This window comes from Bombina bombina, chromosome 3 (genome assembly GCF_027579735.1).
Source record: "Bombina bombina isolate aBomBom1 chromosome 3, aBomBom1.pri, whole genome shotgun sequence".
NCBI classification, from domain to species: Eukaryota; Metazoa; Chordata; class Amphibia; order Anura; family Bombinatoridae; genus Bombina; species Bombina bombina.
In genome coordinates this window covers 1029217690-1029239287 of record NC_069501.1, presented here as the reverse complement: position 1 = coordinate 1029239287, position 21598 = coordinate 1029217690, and the positions used below count along the sequence as shown (strand labels likewise).

General features: G+C 37.2%; 1 protein-coding gene across 1 annotated transcript; it reads left to right on the top strand.

The window, feature by feature from the left end:
* The first annotated feature begins 2533 nt into the window (after positions 1-2533).
* On the top strand, positions 2534-21043 carry LOC128654348 (chymotrypsin-like elastase family member 1). The gene is made up of 8 exons (XM_053708229.1): positions 2534-2604; positions 6264-6361; positions 8333-8433; positions 9493-9618; positions 12637-12773; positions 12883-13028; positions 19950-20099; positions 20925-21043. The coding sequence occupies exons 1-8, from the start codon at positions 2565-2567 to the stop codon at positions 20940-20942; spliced, it is 816 nt and encodes a 271-aa protein (XP_053564204.1). The 5' UTR covers positions 2534-2564; the 3' UTR covers positions 20943-21043.
* The last annotated feature ends 555 nt before the right edge of the window (positions 21044-21598 follow it).

Sequence of the window (21598 nt, the reverse complement as noted above, 5' to 3'; positions counted from 1 at the left end):
AACTAGTATCATACTGCCCAGCACTAGCACCATACTGCTCACCACTAGTATCATACTGTCCAGCACTAACACCATACTGCTCACCACTAGTATCATACTGTCCCAGCACTAGCACCATACTGCTCACAACTAGTATCATACTGCCCAGCACTAGCACCATACTTCTCACAACTAGTATCATACTGTCCCAGCACTAGCACTATACTGCTCACATCTAGTATCATACTGTCCCAGCACTAGCACCATACTGCTCACAACTAGTATCATACTGTCCAGCACCAGCACCATACTGCTCACCCCGAGTATCATACTGACCAGCACTAGCACCATACTGCTTACCACTAGTATCATACTGTCCCAGCACCAGCACCATACTGCTCACAACTAGTATCATACTGCCCAGCACTAGCACCATACTGCTCACCCCTAGTATCATACTGCCCAGCACCAGCAACATACTTCTCACCACTAGTATCATACTGTCCCAGCACGAGCACCATACTGCTCACAACTAGTATCATACTGTCCCAGCACCATCACCATACTGCTCACAACTAGTGTCATACTGTCCCAGCACTAGCACCATACTGCTCACAACTAGTATCATACTGTCCCAGCACCATCACCATACTGCTCACAACTAGTGTCATACTGTCCCAGCACTAGCACCATACTTCTCACCACTAGTATCATACTGTCCCGGCACTAGCACCATACTGCTCACCCCTAGTATCATACTGCCCAGCACTAGCACCATACTGCTCACCACTAGTGTCATACTGTCCCAGCACTAGCACCATACTGCTCACAACTAGTATCATACTGCCCAGCACTAGCACCATACTGCTCTCCCCTAGTATCATACTTTCCCAGCATCAGCACCATACTGCTCACAACTAGTATCATACTGCCCAGCACTAGCACCATACTGCTCTCCCCTAGTATCATACTTTCCCAGCATCAGCACCATACTGCTCACAACTAGTATCATACTGCCCAGCACTAGCACCATACTGCTCACAACTAGTATCATACTGTCCCAGCACTAGCACCATACTGCTCTCCACTAGTATCATACTGTCCCAACACTAGCACCATACTGCTCACAACTAGTATCCTACTGCCCAGCACTAGCACCATATTGCTCACCACTAGTATCATACTGTCCAGCACTAGCACCATACTGTTCACCATTAGTATCATACTGCCCAGCACCATACTGCTCACCACTAGTATCATACTGTCCAGCACCATACTGCTCACCACTAGTATCATACTGTCCAGCACCATACTGCTCACCACTAGTATCATACTGTCCCAGCACTAGCACCATACTGCTCACCACTAGTATCATACTGTCCCAGCACTAGCACCATACTGCTCACCACTAGTATAATTTCTTCTAGTCAAGGGATAGAACTCTTAAGCGCTAAAAGCTAATACCCAATATGGAAAGATTAATATAATGCATATAAATTAATCTAATACACCACAATATTTATACAATGTATGATAATAGGAAGAGAGCTCTAACACGTTGAAGGGCAGTTCTAAATCAGATAGTTTCAGAAATTAGATTTAATAAATTAACCAATATTTGTTCCTTAGATCAATTATTTAGGTTTATAGAAAATGCTAAAAATCTAAGATATAAAAAAAAAACAATTGGTTAAATTTGGTTGGCCAACCTTTAAATATATTATGTAAAAAATATAGTATATAAAACTGATATAAAAGAAAATGTTTAACACTCTTGATTGGATTAGAGGGCGAACTATATTAGTCTTTCTGTGCAGTCTCTAAAAAGCGGTGTTTCACATATGAGAAAAACTAGCACTCTTTCAAATCAGAAAGCGCTAGTTCACAACTTTTATAAGGCGAAGCTGTTTATAGAAAAGCAATACTCTGTGTGTAGACACTATATATAGAGAAATATTTCAAACTTTGCGTATAATGGCAATGTGCTTCTGATGCAATTGTACTTATTTTGGTAGTTTCACTAGTTCGTGCGGCACATAAATGCTTTGATATGCTCACATTAAAGTTCGTTTTGTAAACTCTTCTCAACTAATTAAACTAATTAAAAGAAACTGGCTGCACTAAAGCTACTAACACAATTAATATGTTTCAGATTTCTTTTTAAAAACAAGGTTTTCCATCTTTAATATTATTCAGATCAGGGACAGACAATCCTAACCTCTTAAGGACATATGACGGAATTTTTCCGTCATAAAACAATTGAGCAAACTGAAAGCTGTGTCCTTAAAGGGTTAAATAAATTTACCACAATAACAAAATAACATGATAAAATACCTATAAGGGGGTGAGTGCTTATGCAAACTACTGTATAACTTGAATAAGAAAATAAACTATAAATATGCTACAAGACCTTGAGAACTATAAATATGACCATTGCGAAACAAATCAACGTGTTTGCCATTTGTTGCACCTGTAATTTATGGAGCTTTTCTCATACTCACATTAGCAGATTCCTTGCCAGTCCAGGTATAAATATAAGTCAACAATGATATTCAGTAGGGAAGTTCACTTGAAACAGATCCACAATGCTGAAGCTCGTTCTGCTTGCTGCTCTTGTCCTTTGCGGTAAGTTACATATGTGTATACTATTATACAGCAGTCTATTAGTAAATATATATGTGTCTGTGCATATGTAATTGTATATAGCAGAGTTGTCAAGTCACACTATTAGGTAATGTAACAGACTGCTTGAGGTCTGTTCTCCAGATCACACTATGAATTAGTAAAATCACACTATATTTTCCCCGTATTATATTAATTTTAATTCATAAAGTTGCTACTGTCTTGGCACCCTGTAATAGAGCTTCTTAACAGTCCGCAAACAAACATGTGTGCCCTTAAAGACAGGCCTACTCTGAATTTCAAATGAGCAGTAGATTTTTTTCTGACAAATTAATTTTTTCTCCCATTTTCTGGTGCCCTGTATCATGTGACAGACATCAGCCAATCACAGACTAGTATAATTATACCCTGTAGGCTTGTGCACATGCACAGTAGGATCTTGTCCCAGAAAGTTTGCATATAAAAAGAATGAGCAAAATTTGATAATGTATGTAAATTGGAAAGTGTCTTAAAACTGCACTTTCTTTCTAAATCATAAAAGTTTATTTTGACTTGAGTGTCCCTTTAAATAATATTGTCACAAGAGAACATTATATATTAGACTCACTTTTGGGAAAAAAGGGGGGGGGGGTGAAAAGAAGAGGGAGGATAGAAGACATGAGGAAGTAAGATAGTTCCTCCTCACTACACTGAGACTGTAGCTTTCTTACAAGTGCTTTGCATTATTTCATGATATTCTACGGTTAAATGTTTTAGGTAACAGCTAGGGATGGGCGAATGTGTTTATATCCAAATTCGAATGTTAGAACGAATGTTATTGTAGAAATTCGATTTACATAATAGAATGTTGATAAGAACGAATATTCTTAAAAATTCGATTTTCGAATGTTATTTACAGTTTTCGAATGTCACATTCGAATTTGAAAGTTACATTCGAATGTCACATTTGAATTTGAATATTACATTTATAAAACACAATTGTAGACTAGAAACACTATTTCGAATGTCACATTCAAATCGAATATCACATTCGAATCGAATGTCACATTCGAATTCGAATATTACATTTATAAAACACAGTATTAGACTAGAAATACTATTTCGAATTTGAATGTCAAATTCAAATCGAATGTCACATTCAAATCGAATTTCACATTCGAATTTGAATATTACATTTATTAAGCACAGTTGCAAACTAGAAATACTATTTCGAATTTGAATGTGACATTCGAATTCGAATATTACATTTAAAAAACACAGTATTAGACTAGAAATACTATTTAGAATTCGAATGTGACATTCGAATTTGAATGTCACATTCAAATTCGAATATTACATTTAAAACACAGTATTAGACTAGAAATACTACTTCAAATTCGAATGTGACATTCGAATTCGAATGTAGCATTCGAATTCAAATATTACATTTAAAACACAGTATTAGACTAGAAATACTACTTCAAATTCGAATGTGACATTCGAATTCGAATGTCACATTCGAATTCGAATATTACATTTCGAAATTGAATGCATTACATAGCTAAACATTCTATTATTCGAACGAATATTTTCGAATTTTATTGAAAAATTCGAAAATAGAATGTTAGAATGTTATATAAACATTCGAAATTCGATTCGAACGAACGAATGTATCAAAATTCGTTTTAAATTTCGAATTTTTAGAAACATTCGCCCATCCCTAGTAACAGCCCAGGTTAGGGTCTTTGTGCTATTTTTAATAATGTACATCAGCGGTTTTTTAGCTCTGATTATTAGGTTTTTTTTTCTCCAGAATTTAAATATGGTTGGTATATATATATATATATATATATATATATACAGTATATGGTAGATTGATTAGAAGAAGAATATTGAAAGCAGAAGCATTGGATCTAGTTACTATCAGCAATAGAAAAACAAATGTCAGATCCAGTGAAGTTGGATGCATTGTCTGCCCATGCAAAATGAAATGTGGATGAAATGGATTTTTACTAATACCAAAAAGTTTTACATTCATGAAACAGTGTCTACACCACTAAAGCAGAGCACATCCTATAGAAAGGGGGACTATACCACCTTAAAATTGTAGAATTATACAATGTAATGTTGCTATTTGTAAAAGAGATAAAAGTGAAATAAAATAAAAAATAGAAACTGCAAGCTTAAAGTACAACTGGTAGAAATACATACGATACTTCAATGTGTTAAAAAGTAAATATTTGTACTCTCAGTTCACAATATATAGCAATCATACACAATTAAATAAAGTATAGTAAAATATTTAATAAAAACAATACTTGTATTAAAAATAAGCAGGAAACAAGATAACACTGCTGTAAATACAATGTATGGTCAAACTGCAAACTCTCCACTACGCATTTCACATCCACATTCCTTCTCCATGTGTCACCTTTTTCATGAAATAGTCTTTTTTGAAAATGTATGTCTTTAAACACTTAAAGCTAGAAAAAATTACAAGTTTATATTACACCACTTCTATATGTCCCTTTGTATATTAAACTAGTAAACTTTGTTGCCAGTAGCTTTAATGCCCATGCAAAGCAAATTATTAGAGAATAATTACAAACTCAATAAGCAACCATACAATTTAATGTAGGAGTAAACACCTAATAATCAGTTTTTAAATATATTATTATATTTATAGGGCTAGATTACAAGTGGCGCGGTATTACTCCGCTAGGATTTTCATTTTTGCGCTTGTCGGGTTGCGATCGTATTACAAGTCCAAAAAAAATGTATTTTGTGCTAGCGTTAACCCGAATAGCACGAAAAACCTAACTTAAGTTTTCGCGTGCGCGTGCATGTATTCCCACATAGAGATCAATGGAGAAGAAAAAGTGAGGAAAAAACACCCTAGATCGCACAAACACCATTACATTTTCGCATTCCCCATAGAAGTCAATGGAGAGAAAAAATTGTTGAAAAAAAACACCCATCGCGCAAACAACATAGCATATTCGCATTAGTAAATGTAAAAAATACGGTATTTACAGTTTATACATGGTTAAAATCTTTATTAAATATGAATATTGCATAAAAATGTTTTATCATGTTTTCATCTACTTAATGGCAAAGGGATATAATGCACTTATATATATATATATATATATTAATATATGTGTACATATATATTAATGTTTTTATATGTGTATAAATGACTGTAAATACATATATACACATACAAATACATTAATATATATGTGCACATATGTAAACATATACATACATACATACAAATACATCTTTAGACATGTATATGTATGTGTCTCAATGTTAAAGCCATTTGCCTGCCTTTTTTTTCTCCAACCCTAGATTTCCTAGATCTTTGAGCCCTTATAACTTTTTTGTGCACTATTTTTATTAAAATAATTTTTATTAGACAGTGTTAATATGAGTGTAACTGTACTTTGTAATGTATTTTTGATGTGTTTTGTGACATTTCAGCTCTGAGATTGCGGTAAGGATTGAAGCGTAAATGGCAATTACCCTACCACAATCGTGATTTCGCTCCACTTGTAATATCAGCGCAATGAAAATAGCTCACAAAAACACGATTGCACTAGCGTAAAATCGTTTGCACCTCACTTGTAATCTAGCACATGGTATCTTCATATGTACAACTTTCTTTTTTTTTTTTCAAGGACAATGTTCCGAGGACATCAGCTACATTGAGGACATACAGGATAGTGCACGTGTTGTAGGAGGAACCAATGCAGCCAAAAATGCATGGCCTTGGCAGGTAAATATTAATAGCAATAAAATGTTTAATAACCTTTTAGGAACATATTAAAACAAATACTAGATATTTAAAGAGACATTATCTTGCAAAACAAATAAAATTGTATTTGGTCATATTCCCCATTGGGGGTCAGATTACAAGTGACGCGCTATTTAGTAGACTTGTGCAGCTTCGAAAAATTTGGTTTGGTTCGGATCGATTCAGACTGATTCGAATTCGGAAGAAATCGAATGAATTCGTTTCAGATTCATTCGGATTCTTTTGGATTCGTAAAAAATTTGGTTTGATTTGGTTCGATTCGGTTCGAATCGATTCGGAATTTCCGAATTTTGGTCAGTGTTAAGTGGGATGTGCTGTGTATTACACTAGTATACTGTACAATACTAGTGTAATACACGGCCATCCGAATCCATCCGAACCTACCGAATAAATTCGAATCAATTCGGATTTATTCGGTAGATTCAGCACTACCGCAATTCGGAAATTCGAATCGATCCGAATCTCCGAATTCGACAAATTCGTCCGAATTTCGATTCGGACCGAATCAAATCACACATGTCTACTATTTAGTGCTTTTGTTTGAGCGTAACTTTGCTAGAAGTAAGCTTTTTGCGCTTGACAGGTAGTGCGTGTATTACAAGTTAAAAGTAAAACGTTTGTGCGCCATTTTCTGATGCTAATCTAGCCCTGAGTCTCTGGGACATAAAAGAAGAAACAGACTTTAGGAGCTTATGTCCTGCTGCTAGAATAAGGTGACGTGAGGTTTTATACTCACACTCTACATTAAGTATTCAGTCTTCCCCTTGTAGAGAGCCCAACTGGAAAACATTTTCTTAACAAAGGGCTCTTCATTTAACAATATAAGCTTCTAGTTGGCAGAGTTTACATTTGTTTAACCTTTTAATTAATTAAAGACTAGGTTACCATGAAATGATCATTCATGCAATGCATGCTGTAATAAAGATAGATAGATAGATAGATAGATAGATAGATGATAGATAGATAGATAGATATTGATAAAAAGTGATGCTACTATGTTCTTTGATAGCAGTGATGTAAGCAACTTAGAAGAGACTTTGCTGCACCATTATTAAGATGAATTTCCGAATCTAATGAGCACAATTTTTTCAGGCCAAGCTTACAACACCATAATGGTCATAAGAACTGTGTCCTACCTCTCCATATTCAAAATTGTGACTTTTCACATAATAAAAATGTTACACATGTTTATTGCAATGTTTGAGATGCCCCTTGCCTCCTAAAAATGCTAAGTATCAGCCATTCGTTCAAACATTCTAGCTTAAAATCAGCACTAAGCCAGTAGCCACATAGGATAAAAAGAGCTGCTCTCTATGACAGTGAGTCCTCCTTCACCCTTTATTTAGTCCATGTGAAAAGATATACATCTGACAAGCCTTCCTTTATAAATATGGTGGCAGATTTTTATGTACAGCATCACGTGTGACAGCCATCTTGGAAAACCTGCCCCCATACACTGTAGTTACACTGTAAGGGGGCACAACAGGGACCAGACATGATGCCTATATTGCTTGGTGCCACCAGCCCCGCTCAACAATGCTACTGCTAACAGCAGGGCTAGTTGGGCCCCCTAAAGATGTGGGCCCAGTCTCCACTGAGACTTCTGAGACCCCCTGTAGTTATGCCCTTGGTAGCTATGCCTTTTATTATGAAGGATTTTCCTGATATATGTAAATTTTAATATTGTTTTTTATTTGCAAGTTGGTGGTCAGATAAATCATATATATCTGAATTTCTATGTGTAAAGGAAAATTCAGTTGGTAAACAGATATTTAGCACTGGTGTTCAAAATGCTTCAACTAAAACTAGTAACCACAGAGTAACCAAGAAGTCAGAAGTCTAAAAGATTACATTAAATTAAAATATACCACTAACTTTACTAATAACTACTTTCTAGTTTCAAAATTTTTGTGTATCATTTTTCTCAACCAGGTTTCTCTGCAATATCTCTCTGGAAGCAGCTGGTACCACACCTGCGGTGGAACCCTAATCCGTGCTAACTGGGTCCTGACTGCTGCTCACTGTGTGGACAGGTAAGGAGTCCTCAGATTTGCAAAGCAATTGCACTAAAATAATCTTTTGCATGATTTATACTATATTACACACATGGGAAGGTTAACTAAGCAGCAAATGCTCTTGTGAGGTGTAAGGTCAAAGCAAATTGTGATAACAGCTCTTGAAGCTTAAATAAAAATGTAATAATGTAAAAAAAAATGTGCAACATATATTATTTACAACAAAGAACCCATTTATACAATTTTTTGTAAGCTAATTTTCCACTGTTTAATGCATTCTATCATTCCATTTGTCATTATGTTCAAAAACATTTTCTATTTTCTTCCGATAGATAGATAGATAAATAAATAGAGAGATAGATAGATAGATAGATAGATAGATAGATGATAGATAGACGATAGATAGATAGATAGATAGATAGATAGATAGATAGATATCCGTAAATATCAGGTATCTATCTTATTTGGGTAAATGATGTATACTAGTAATAATTATTTAAGAAAGTCCCTGATATATATTTTGAACTGCTAGAGAAGCCAGATAATTACAAATATGGCATGCATGGCTATCTTTAAAATGTAAAAGCTTTACTCTAAATACCTGCATCCCACCTCAACCCTTGCCTTAACCAGCTAAAGCCACCTATATGTCCACGTCAGACTTCAAACCAAAAACATGCCTCAGCAACCCCTTTAAAAACAACTACATGCATACATAGGTCACCTCTGTAATCTCTGTCACCCCTCAGTACTATTGGTAGCCAAAGATTTCATGCCAGCATAATGCCCACTCCAAAAACACATGCTGATCTTTCCTGCTTGCTAAATTTATGTATGTAAATATGCATGTAACATGCTGAATACACCCAGAATTGTTTAAATAAGGATTGTGCATTGATAAATGGATTATAACAGACCTTTAATGCAGAGTTTCTTGTGTTGTAACATTTGTGCAATGATCGCTAGTGTTCATGGTGTTCTGTTCACTGGTTTGTCTTTAGTCTAGCTGCTCTGATAAACTTCCTTCTGGCACTGTCAATAAATAGACTAAGATACTTTTTTATGTTTCATGAACAGAGTGGTTTCTTTCCGTGTGGCATTGGGAGATCACAACCTTAGCTTGAATGATGGTACTGAGCAGATCATTGCTGTGTCAAAGATTGTGAAACATGCTAACTGGAACACCAACAATGTTGCAGCTGGGTAAGTAACACCTACAACTTAAATGCATCATCCCAGCAATATAAAATACATACATTATATAAGATTCAAATATGCCTTAAAATTATCAATAAATAATTAAAGATATTCTAAATAACGACATGTGCTCTTATATTTTAGACATAGCATTAATAATTACAATTTTATATAGTTCAAATGCTGGTAAACAATGAAGTCAGGTGTTGCTACATTGTGATTATGAGGTCTAGGTTGCTATAAATAGAATCTTTGTGAGTGTTGTATGGCATGATTAAGGGTGTACTACCCGAAACGTTGCATTTTGTATTCTGGTAATGATTCCTTAATAAAATGAAAATAAAGTAGGTGATGTGGACATATTGTTTGGTAAACAATGCAGTATCACAGCAGATATAATACATGATATATGGGGTTGCCCAAAGATTAAAAAAATGTTGAATAAAAAATGCTTTTAACTTCCGAGAATATGTAATCAGAGAATAATTTTTTATATATATATATATATATATATATATATATATATATATATATATATATATATATAAGGAATTTGTGAACAATATGATAATCATTTTGACAATGAAATTAATATTTTAGAATTGGAAGTTCAATATCTAGGTTAATGGAAATCTAAAATAAATAGGTAAATATATTAGCAGCAGAACATTAAACTTATGTCATTAGTTAGACCTTTTTAAATATTATGTACAGCTCTAGAGGAAAAATCTCTGTATACATAACCTAGAATATATTCAAAGAAGTGCTACTAAAATGGTACATGATCTAAAAAAAAAAAGAAAGTGTAGAAGGAAAGACGTCATAACCTTAATGGTTTCCCTACTGTCAGCTCTTTCTCTTCTCTTTTCTAAGCTAGCCAACGCCAAAATAAGGAGTCGTGATCTCAAGTAGCAAGGTCACAAGTTCAAAAGTAATTTAGAGATTCATCAAAGAAAGGGTAGTTGATTCAACGAGAAGCCTTCCAATACAGGTGGTAAGGACAAAGGCTGTGGAGAATACCGACGAGAAATTGCCTGTTTGTGCTTGCCAGGCTCTCAGTCTGTCGGTCTGTCAATATTTTCTACAAAGTGGGCTGAACCTCGTTGTGCTGATGAATGGCGATGTGTCTCCCATAGGATATAATGGGGATCTCAACTTCAGCAAAAGTCTGACGACATTGCGGACAAAATATCCTATTAAAACTATAGGAGCTGGGGGATTGTATAGTATAATTTAAGAACATGTATGTAAACTGTAAGCGTGATTGTACTAATCTTCTATTGTTTCCTTAGGCGTGATTTTTTTAATTTATTTTAAGATTGCACAATCACAAAATTGCAATCGTATTTTCACGTTTTCATATTTCACTATACTGAGAGCGCAATAGTATTTTACTTTTAATATTGTGATCACTCTGTAGCAAATGTGTTCTATATTAATATTAATATACATCTATTAATCTATAGATAGATATAAATATATATTAATATAGAACACATCTGCTACAGTGCAATTGCAATATTATAGGTAAAACATGATCACGCAATCGTGTTCTCAATATTATGAAATATAAAAAATGCAACATTGAGATCACAATATTGTGAAATATGTCAACGAGAAAAATGAAAATTGCAATCTTGATTGCACGTTCTTAACATAATGTAAATATGAATATTGAGAAAGCGCAATTACAATAAAGTAAGTAAAAAAAACACGCCTAGTGAAACAATAGATGATTAGTACAATCACAGTTTACATACATATTCTTACATTATACTATACAATACATATACATTAAACAATATATACACATATATCATATACCTACAATCCCCCATACAACTCCCATAGGTGTATTATAGATATGTTAAATTCACTATTTTATTGGAAGAACATGGGTTGAGTTTCTGATGACACATGTACATTGTATTGTCATATAGTACTGTGTAAAGGGATCATTTACATTACATCTTCGATGTAGGTGGCGATACTGCTTTGAATATTTCACCAGTATCAAAGAAGCATCAACACCCAATGAAATGTATGGTAAAACGCATCTCGGTGATGCTGCCTTTAAACAGTACTACTGTCGGCACTTTTGAATATTTTGCTGGCTTTCTCAACATTGCAACAGATCCCTTTTGAATAGTTTGCTGCCTTGTGGCACTTTAGATCATCAGGGCCTAGGTGAGATGTTTTTCTTTTTAAATGCCTTTTTATAATGGTATGAAGGAGAATACAATATGACAAACAAAATAAAATGAAAAAACTGTACATCAGTCTTCATATCAGCCAATATTTACAGAAATACAAAGTATCAGACTGAAAAACTGTTATAAAGTGAATTTCTATAATAATACAATCTTCGTCCATAGTGTAATTCCATAAAAAACACAATATAATTGTCATGTATACATATGTTGTCATATACAGAATCAGAAATACAATACACTTCAAAACTTAAATTTTCACCTTTTCTCACACTCAATGCTGTACGCTCTGATCACACACTTCCTCCTGTATCGGGGGAGAATCGCCCTCTCTTAATTCCAAACCCACTCTCCTCTCAACATGGCATACTGTATATATTCTGTATGAATGAATGGAGAAATATATTGCCTTTGTAGATTCACCAGCACTGATTTGATAAATTGGCCCCATTTTCAAAGAAACCTTGGACATTCAATTCGGAATTTAGCATGTAGTCATATTGTTGAGTTATCAATTTGCCTTTCAGATTTTCAATAAACTGGATAAAACTTGAGGATTTTTTAGACTTTCAGGTTGAAAAAATTAAATTTCTACCATTCACAATTGTGAAATTTAAAAATTTCACATTACATTTCCCGGCTCCCCTGCAATACAAACACAATATCCTCCTTCTTAGGTGAGATGTTTTTCATTGTGAAGTCCTCATGTTATGAATTGCTATATGCCTAGGGTAAATATTCAAGTAAATGACCTAATGATTTCATTCCTTATATTTGCCGATTTAACTTTGTAATCTTCTATATTTGTATTTAGTTATGATATTGCAGTTCTCAAGCTGGCCTCCAACGCTGTCCTGAACAGTTATGTGAAAGTGGCTGCCCTGCCCAGCAGTGGATCTGTCTTGGCCCACAATTACCCTTGCACCGTTACAGGATGGGGCAGGACTAGCAGTAAGTTAAAAATATACTTATTAAATTAAGTTATTGCTTGTTTTTTATTGTGAGTTGTAAAAGTTGCTTCAAAGTTTTAATGTGCTTCCCCATTTCATTCTTCCTGCAGCTGGTGGATCTCTCCCTTCTATTCTTCAGCAGGCTCCTCTCCCTGTGGTTGCCCACTCAACTTGTTCCTCCGGCTCTTATTGGGGCACCACAGTCAAGACCACCATGGTGTGCGCTGGTGGTGATGGAATCACTTCAAGCTGCAATGTAAGATGTTTTACATCAATTATATGGCATTTCCAACTTGCTTGTAATATTTCATTTTATTCAGCTAATATGGTATAGCTTTACTATGTTTAAAATATTATCATGATAATTGTGATACAAGATGGAGCCATAGGTGTTTTATCCAAAGAGTCATGATGGATCACATTGTGTGGCTCAATCACATTGGTTTACATCACAAGGCATTTTCAAAATCTTACATTCTTGTAACATGCAGTCAATATCATAGAAGACAACATGAAATAAGTTCCATAGTTTAATTGGAGGTATAAACATTAGGTAATTTGTATAATAATGTTGTTAAAATATTTTGTATGGGAAAAATGAGGACAAGTAGGCATTGTATTTTTTTTATCAATAGAAACATAATTTATGCTTACCTGATAAATTTCTTTCTTCTGTTGTGTGATCAGTCCACGGGTCATCATTACTTCTGGGATATAACTCCTCCCCAACAGGAAATGCAAGAGGATTCACCCAGCAGAGCTGCATATAGCTCCTCCCCTCTACGTCACTCCCAGTCATTCGACCAAGAATCAACGAGAAAGGAGAAACCAAGGGTGAAGTGGTGACTGGAGTATAATTTAAAAGATATTTACCTGCCTTAAAAAACAGGGCGGGCCGTGGACTGATCACACAACAGAAGAAAGGAATTTATCAGGTAAGCATAAATTATGTTTTCTTCTGTTATGTGTGATCAGTCCACGGGTCATCATTACTTCTGGGATACCAATACCAAAGCAAAAGTACACGGATGACGGGAGGGATAGGCAGGCTCATTATACAGAAGGAACCACTGCCTGAAGAACCTTTCTCCCAAAAATAGCCTCCGAAGAAGCAAAAGTGTCAAATTTGTAAAATTTGGAAAAAGTATGAAGCGAAGACCAAGTTGCAGCCTTGCAAATCTGTTCAACAGAGGCCTCATTCTTAAAGGCCCAAGTGGAAGCCACAGCTCTAGTAGAATGAGCTGTAATTCTTTCAGGAGGCTGCTGTCCAGCAGTCTCATAGGCTAAACGAATTATGCTACGAAGCCAGAAGGAGAGAGAGGTAGCCGAAGCCTTATGACCTCTCCTCTGACCAGAGTACACGACAAACAGGGAAGACGTTTGTCGAAAATCCTTAGTTGCCTGCAAGTAGAACTTGAGGGCACGAACTACATCCAGATTGTGTAGAAGACGTTCCTTCTTTGAAGAAGGATTCGGGCACAGGGAAGGCACCACGATCTCTTGATTGATGTTCCTGTTAGTGACTACCTTAGGTAAGAACCCAGGTTTTGTACGCAGAACTACCTTATCTGAATGAAAAATCAAATAAGGAGAATCACAATGTAAAGCTGATAACTCAGAGACTCTCCGAGCCGAAGAAATAGCCATTAAAAATAACACTTTCCAAGATAACAACTTTATATCAATGGAATGAAGGGGTTCAAACGGAACTCCTTGTAGAACGTTAAGAACAAGGTTTAAACTCCATGGCGGAGCAACAGTTTTAAACACAGGCTTGATCCTAGCTAAAGCCTGACAAAAGGCCTGGACGTCTGGATTTTCTGACAGACGCCTGTGAAACAAGATGGACAGAGCTGAGATCTGTCCCTTTAATGAGCTAGCCGATAAACCCTTTTCTAAACCTTCTTGTAGAAAGGACAATATCCTAGGAATCCTAACCTTACTCCAGGAGTAACCTCTGGATTCGCACCAGTATAGGTATTTACGCCATATCTTATGGTAAATCCTTCTGGTAACAGGCTTCCTAGCCTGTATCAGGGTATCAATAACCGACTCAGAAAACCCACGTTTTGATAAAATCAAGCGTTCAATTTCCAAGCAGTCAGCTTCAGAGAAGTTAGATTTTGATGTTTGAATGGACCCTGTATCAGAAGGTCCTGTCTTAGAGGTAGAGACCAAGGCGGACAGGATGACATGTCCACTAGATCTGCATACCAAGTCCTGCGTGGCCATGCAGGCGCTATTAGAATCACTGATGCTCTCTCCTGTTTGATTTTGGCAATCAATCGAGGAAGCAGCGGGAAGGGTGGAAACACATAAGCCATCCCGAAGTTCCAAGGTGCTGTCAAAGCATCTATCAGAACCGCTCCCGGATCCCTGGATCTGGACCCGTAGCGAGGAAGTTTGGCGTTCTGGCGAGACGCCATGAGATCTATCTCTGGTTTGCCCCAACGTCGAAGTATTTGGGCAAAGACCTCCGGATGAAGTTCCCACTCCCCCGGATGAAAGGTCTGGCGACTCAAGAAATCCGCCTCCCAGTTCTCCACTCCCGGGATGTGGATTGCTGACAGGTGGCAAGAGTGAGACTCTGCCCAGCGAATTATCTTTGATACTTCCATCATTGCTAGGGAGCTTCTTGTCCCTCCCTGATGGTTGATGTAAGCTACAGTCGTGATGTTGTCCGACTGAAACCTGATGAACCCCCGAGTTTTTAACTGGGGCCAAGCCAGAAGGGCATTGAGAACTGCTCTCAATTCCAGAATGTTTATTGGCAGGAGACTTTCCTCCTGACTCCAATGTCCCTGAGCCTTCAGAGAATTCCAGACAGCGCCCCAACCTAGTAGGCTGGCGTCTGTTGTTACAATTGTCCAGTCCGGCCTGCTGAATGGCATCCCCCTGGACAGATGTGGCCGAGAAAGCCACCATAGAAGAGAGTTTCTGGTCTCTTGATCCAGATTCAGAGTAGGGGACAAGTCTGAGTAATCCCCATTCCACTGACTCAGCATGCACAATTGCAGCGGTCTGAGATGTAGACGTGCAAAGGGTACTATGTCCATTGCTGCTACCATTAAGCCGATCACCTCCATGCATTGAGCTACTGACGGGAGTTGAATGGAATGAAGGACACGGCATGCATTTAGAAGCTTTGTTAATCTGTCTTCTGTCAGATAAATCTTCATTTCTACAGAATCTATAAGAGTCCCCAAGAATGGAACTCTTGTGAGAGGAAAGAGAGAACTCTTCTTTTCGTTCACTTTCCATCCATGCGACCTTAGAAATGCCAGAACTAACTCTGTATGAGATTTGGCAGTTTGAAAGCTTGAAGCTTGTATCAGAATGTCGTCTAGGTACGGAGCTACCGAAATTCCTCGCGGTCTTAGTACCGCCAGAAGGGCACCCAGAACCTTTGTGAAGATTCTTGGAGCCGTAGCCAATCCGAATGGAAGAGCTACAAACTGGTAATGCCTGTCTAAGAAGGCAAACCTTAGATACCGGTAATGATCTTTGTGAATCGGTATGTGAAGGTAAGCATCCTTTAAATCCACTGTGGTCATGTACTGACCCTTTTGGATCATGGGTAAGATTGTCCGAATAGTTTCCATTTTGAACGATGGAACTCTTAGGAATTTGTTTAGGATCTTTAAATCCAAGATTGGCCTGAAAGTTCCCTCTTTTTTGGGAACCACAAACAGGTTTGAGTAAAACCCTTGTCCTTGTTCCGACCGCGGAACCGGATGGATCACTCCCATTAATAACAGATCTTGTACACAGCGTAGAAACGCTTCTTTCTTTATCTGGTTTGTTGACAACCTTGACAGATGAAATCTCCCTCTTGGGGGAGAGAATTTGAAGTCTAGAAGGTATCCCTGAGATATGATCTCTAGCGCCCAGGGATCCTGAACATCTCTTGCCCAAGCCTGGGCGAAGAGAGAGAGTCTGCCCCCCACTAGATCCGGTCCCGGATCGGGGGCCCTCGGTTCATGCTGTCTTTGGGGCAGCAGCAGGTTTCCTGGCCTGCTTGCCCTTGTTCCAGGACTGGTTAGGTTTCCAGCCTTGTCTGTAACGAGCAACAGCTCCTTCCTGTTTTGGTGCAGTGGAAGTTGGTGCTGCTCCTGCTTTGAAATTCCGAAAGGGACGAAAATTAGACTGTCTAGCCTTAGCTTTGGCTTTGTCTTGAGGCAGGGCGTGGCCCTTACCTCCTGTAATGTCAGCGATAATTTCTTTCAAACCGGGCCCAAATAAAGTTTGCCCCTTGAAAGGTATATTAAGTAATTTGGACTTAGAAGTTACATCAGCTGACCAGGATTTTAGCCACAGCGCCCTACGTGCCTGAATGGCGAATCCTGAGTTCTTAGCCGTAAGTTTGGTTAAATGTACTACGGCCTCCGAAATGAATGAATTAGCTAGTTTAAGGACTCTAAGCCTGTCCGTAATGTCGTCCAGCGTAGCTGAACTAAGGTTCTCTTCCAGAGACTCAATCCAAAATGCTGCCGCAGCCGTAATCGGCGCGATGCATGCAAGGGGTTGCAATATAAAACCTTGTTGAACAAACATTTTCTTAAGGTAACCCTCTAATTTTTTATCCATTGGATCTGAAAAAGCACAGCTATCCTCCACCGGGATAGTGGTACGCTTAGCTAAAGTAGAAACTGCTCCCTCCACCTTAGGGACCGTTTGCCATAAGTCCCGTGTGGTGGCGTCTATTGGAAACATCTTTCTAAATATTGGAGGGGGTGAGAACGGCACACCGGGTCTATCCCACTCCTTAGTAACAATTTCAGTTAGTCTCTTAGGTATAGGAAAAACGTCAGTACTCGCCGGTACCGCAAAGTATTTATCCAACCTACACAATTTCTCTGGTATTGCAACAGTGTTACAATCATTAAGAGCCGCTAAAACCTCCCCTAGTAATACACGGAGGTTCTCCAATTTAAATTTAAAATTTGAAATATCTGAATCCAATCTGTTTGGATCAGAACCGTCACCCACAGAATGAAGCTCTCCGTCCTCATGCTCTGCAAGCTGTGACGCAGTATCAGACATGGCCCTAGTATTATCAGCGCACTCTGTTCTCACCCCAGAGTGATCACGCTTGCCTCTTAGTTCTGGTAATTTAGCCAAAACTTCGGTCATAACAGTAGCCATATCTTGTAATGTTATCTGTAATGGCCGCCCAGATGTACTAGGTGCCACAATATCACGCACCTCCCAGGCGGGAGATGCAGGTACTGACACGTGAGGCGAGTTAGTCGGCATAACTCTCCCCTCGCTGTTTGGTGAAATTTGTTCAATTTGTACAGATTGGCTTTTATTTAAAGTAGCATCAATACAGTTAGTACATAAATTTCTATTGGGCTCCACCTTGGCATTGGAACAAATGACACAGGTATCTTCCTCTGAATCAGACATGTTTAACACACTAGCAATAAACTTGCAACTTGGTTACAATCTTATTTAACAAAAACGTACTGTGCCTCAAAGAAGCACTAAACGATTAAATGACAGTTGAAATAATGAACTGAAAAAAACAGTTATAGCATCAATCCTTAAAAACAACACAACTTTTAGCAAAGGTTTGTTCCCATTAGTAAAGTAACAATAATTAAATTTGAAGCATAAAAATTACAGAGTAACGTTTTTAATCACAGTCAATATATAAGTCTCACAGCTCTGCTGAGAGAATCTACCTCCCTCCAAAGAAGTTTGAAGACCCCTGAGTTCTGTTAGAGATGAACCGGATCATGCAGGAAATACAAGAGTAACTGACTGGAAATTTTTGATGCGTAGCAAAGAGCGCCAAAAACGGCCCCTCCCCCTCACACACAGCAGTGAGAGAGAAACAAAACTGTCACAAATAAAACAAGCAACTGCCAAGTGGAAAAATAATGCCCAAACATTTATTCACTCAGTACCTCAGAAAATGCAAACGATTCTACATTCCAGCAAAAACGTTTAACATAATAAATACCTATTAAAAGGTTTAATGTACTTTTAACAGAGTAATTCCAGTGAAATACCATCCCCAGAATACTGAAGTGTAGAGTATACATACATGTCATTATAACGGTATGGCAGGATTTTCTCATCAATTCCATTCAGAAAATAAAAACTGCTACATACCTCAATGCAGATTCATCTGCCCGCTGTCCCCTGATCTGAAGCTTTTACCTCCCTCAGATGGCCGAGAAACAGCAATATGATCTTAACTACTCCGGTTAAAATCATAGTAAAAACTCTGGTAGATTCTTCTTCAAACTCTGCCAGAGAGGCAATAACACGCTCCGGTGCTATTGTAAAATAACAAACTTTTGATTGAAGTTATAAAAACTAAGTATAATCACCATAGTCCTCTCACACATCCTATCTAGTCATTGGGTGCAAGAGAATGACTGGGAGTGACGTAGAGGGGAGGAGCTATATGCAGCTCTGCTGGGTGAATCCTCTTGCATTTCCTGTTGGGGAGGAGTTATATCCCAGAAGTAATGATGACCCGTGGACTGATCACACATAACAGAAGAAAAATTGACTTTTGTTCATGGATAGGATAAATAAGTAGATAATTTGACATTTATTCCAACTTTAATTTTATATATAGTGTAAAAACATTTTAATAAAGCTGTAGTTTAGGACAGCAAATCCCACTTCAACCAGTTCAGATTGATGCTTTTTGACTTTTCAACACAGCTGTGCAAGATTATATTGCATCTATTGCCAGTCCACAAACATACAGTATATCTGCTCAAAAAGATTCTTTATATTTCTGCACATTTCATGATGTAAGAATGTAAAATGATAGGAAGAATATTGCAAAGTTTTATCATGTGACTAGCCAGGAGGGTGTCCCTGTGAGGTGTATTCCTGTGAGACTTTTGGTGTTGTTTAGAGTCAAATTGGCAAAAACTAGCTAAAATTCAAATGTGCCTAATTTTGTGAGCTAATGTGAGAGACAATCCTGAATACAAAGTCTACGCCTGCTCATGAAGAAAACATAACTAAATGTATATTTTTCAAGGTATGTTCTGCATTCAAAGAGCATATTTCCTTACCTACCACAACCATATTTTAATAGTCCATGTTTTATTTTTGAGTGTTGCATATTTTATTTAAGATATTTTTTTCATAATGTCTACATGATTTGTACCTTTACAACAGTCAATTCACATGTTTTCTTTCTTAGGGAGATTCTGGTGGACCTCTCAACTGTGCTGTCAATGGTGTCTTCCAAGTCCATGGTATCACTAGCTTTGGATCTGCCCTTGGATGCAACTACTACCTCAAACCATCAGTGTTCACAAGGGTTTCAGCTTACAATGCCTGGATCGATAATGTAAGTTACTAATGCAAACCACATATAGTCAATGTTTTTGAAAATAAAAAGTTTAGGGTTGGTTCTAGATCTTAAAAATTTGGAACGGGTTGCTTATAAATCTGGCACAAACCTAAATATCAAGGATAGACAGCAGGTCCTGGTAGGGTCATCATTGCCTACTATCTATTCCTGCCTTTCTTATATCAATCATGTTTTCCCATATTTACTACTCTCAGTGGGCCTAATATTCCAAACCTCGCTGCTCAGCCGAGATATTCTAAGAAGTCTTGTTGGTACGGCAGGGCCCTTGAAAAAAAAAATAGAAACACAAATTGAGAAATTTATATGTTGTTGTGTAGTGTTTTTATGTGATACAGAGACTCCTACATTACAATACAAGGTCCATGTTGGCGACGTTTTGGATGTCAGGCTCCTTGTACTGTGCACCCTCACTAACCATGTAAAAAAGGGGTTGCCTTGCGTGTTTAGGGCTGTTGGTACTTTTGAGCTTTATAGTTCCTACAGTAATGATTGGGGTGTTGTTTAATACCCTTGAGTTGACTTAGAACTTCTGATAGACAAACATTCTTTCACTACTCTCCTAAGATAACATTTTTCATCAACCTCCTTTCCATCTATGTTTTCTTTGTCTTACATTTATATCATTTTCTTCTTTCATTAAAATATTTCTTCCCTATTTAACTCTTCTCTTGACCTAACATTTCATTATTGTTCTGGGGGTCTTCTATCATGTATCGATGTGTAACTGTTGTCTGTTTAATATAGCAAGAAAAAAGCTGAAACAAAAAATGACTTACAATCTGTGTTCTGCTTCTCTTGCAGGCTATTGCCACTAACTAAACTGACATCAAAAAAGGAGAATGACCAATTAAATGTAATATCTACTATACTTGATATGCTGTTTAAGAACAATATACAATTAAACAATACATTGACAGCAATTATGTATCCTGTTTTATTTGTATAAACATATTAATTGACAAAACCTGTTCTATAAGTAAATCATCACCTATTATTAGCAGTTAAAAGAGACGTGCAATTATGTATGTATGGAAGAGCAATCACTTCACAATTTTAAGAATGTATTTGTTTAAAAAGGTGCTATGTACACAATTACATCACTTTATACAAACTATACAATATAAACAAGATCTGTTGAGACCGCTCACTCCATTTGAAAGATTATGCGATAGCGGTAACCTAGTTCTACACCCTCTTTCTTTATCCCGTAAACTGCTTATAGCACACCACACAACGCAATTACCACTATACACAACCAAATGGTCAGGGGATCTGAATACAGACATAGATATAACAGACTGGCACAGAATTTTCAGAACTACTAAGAAATCTTCGACGTCCCCACAGATACTTGAGATGAACTATAAAATATTGACACGCTGGTATCTTACACCGACCATATTAAACACAATATACCCTGAGTCGTTGCGTATGTGTTGGAGTGGGTGCCAGGAACCGGGTGGCTTAGCACACAT

What these genes read in the sequence shown, in the direction of transcription:
- LOC128654348 (XM_053708229.1), top strand. Translation starts at nt 2,565, where the DNA reads ATGCTGAAGCTCGTTCTGCTTGCTGCTCTTGTCCTTTGCG. An exon ending in AAAATGCATGGCCTTGGCAG is followed by an intron (nt 6,362 to 8,332) that starts GTAAATATTAAT and finishes TTTCTCAACCAG; the next exon opens with GTTTCTCTGCAATATCTCTC. An exon ending in ACCAACAATGTTGCAGCTGG is followed by an intron (nt 9,619 to 12,636) that starts GTAAGTAACACC and finishes ATTTGTATTTAG; the next exon opens with TTATGATATTGCAGTTCTCA.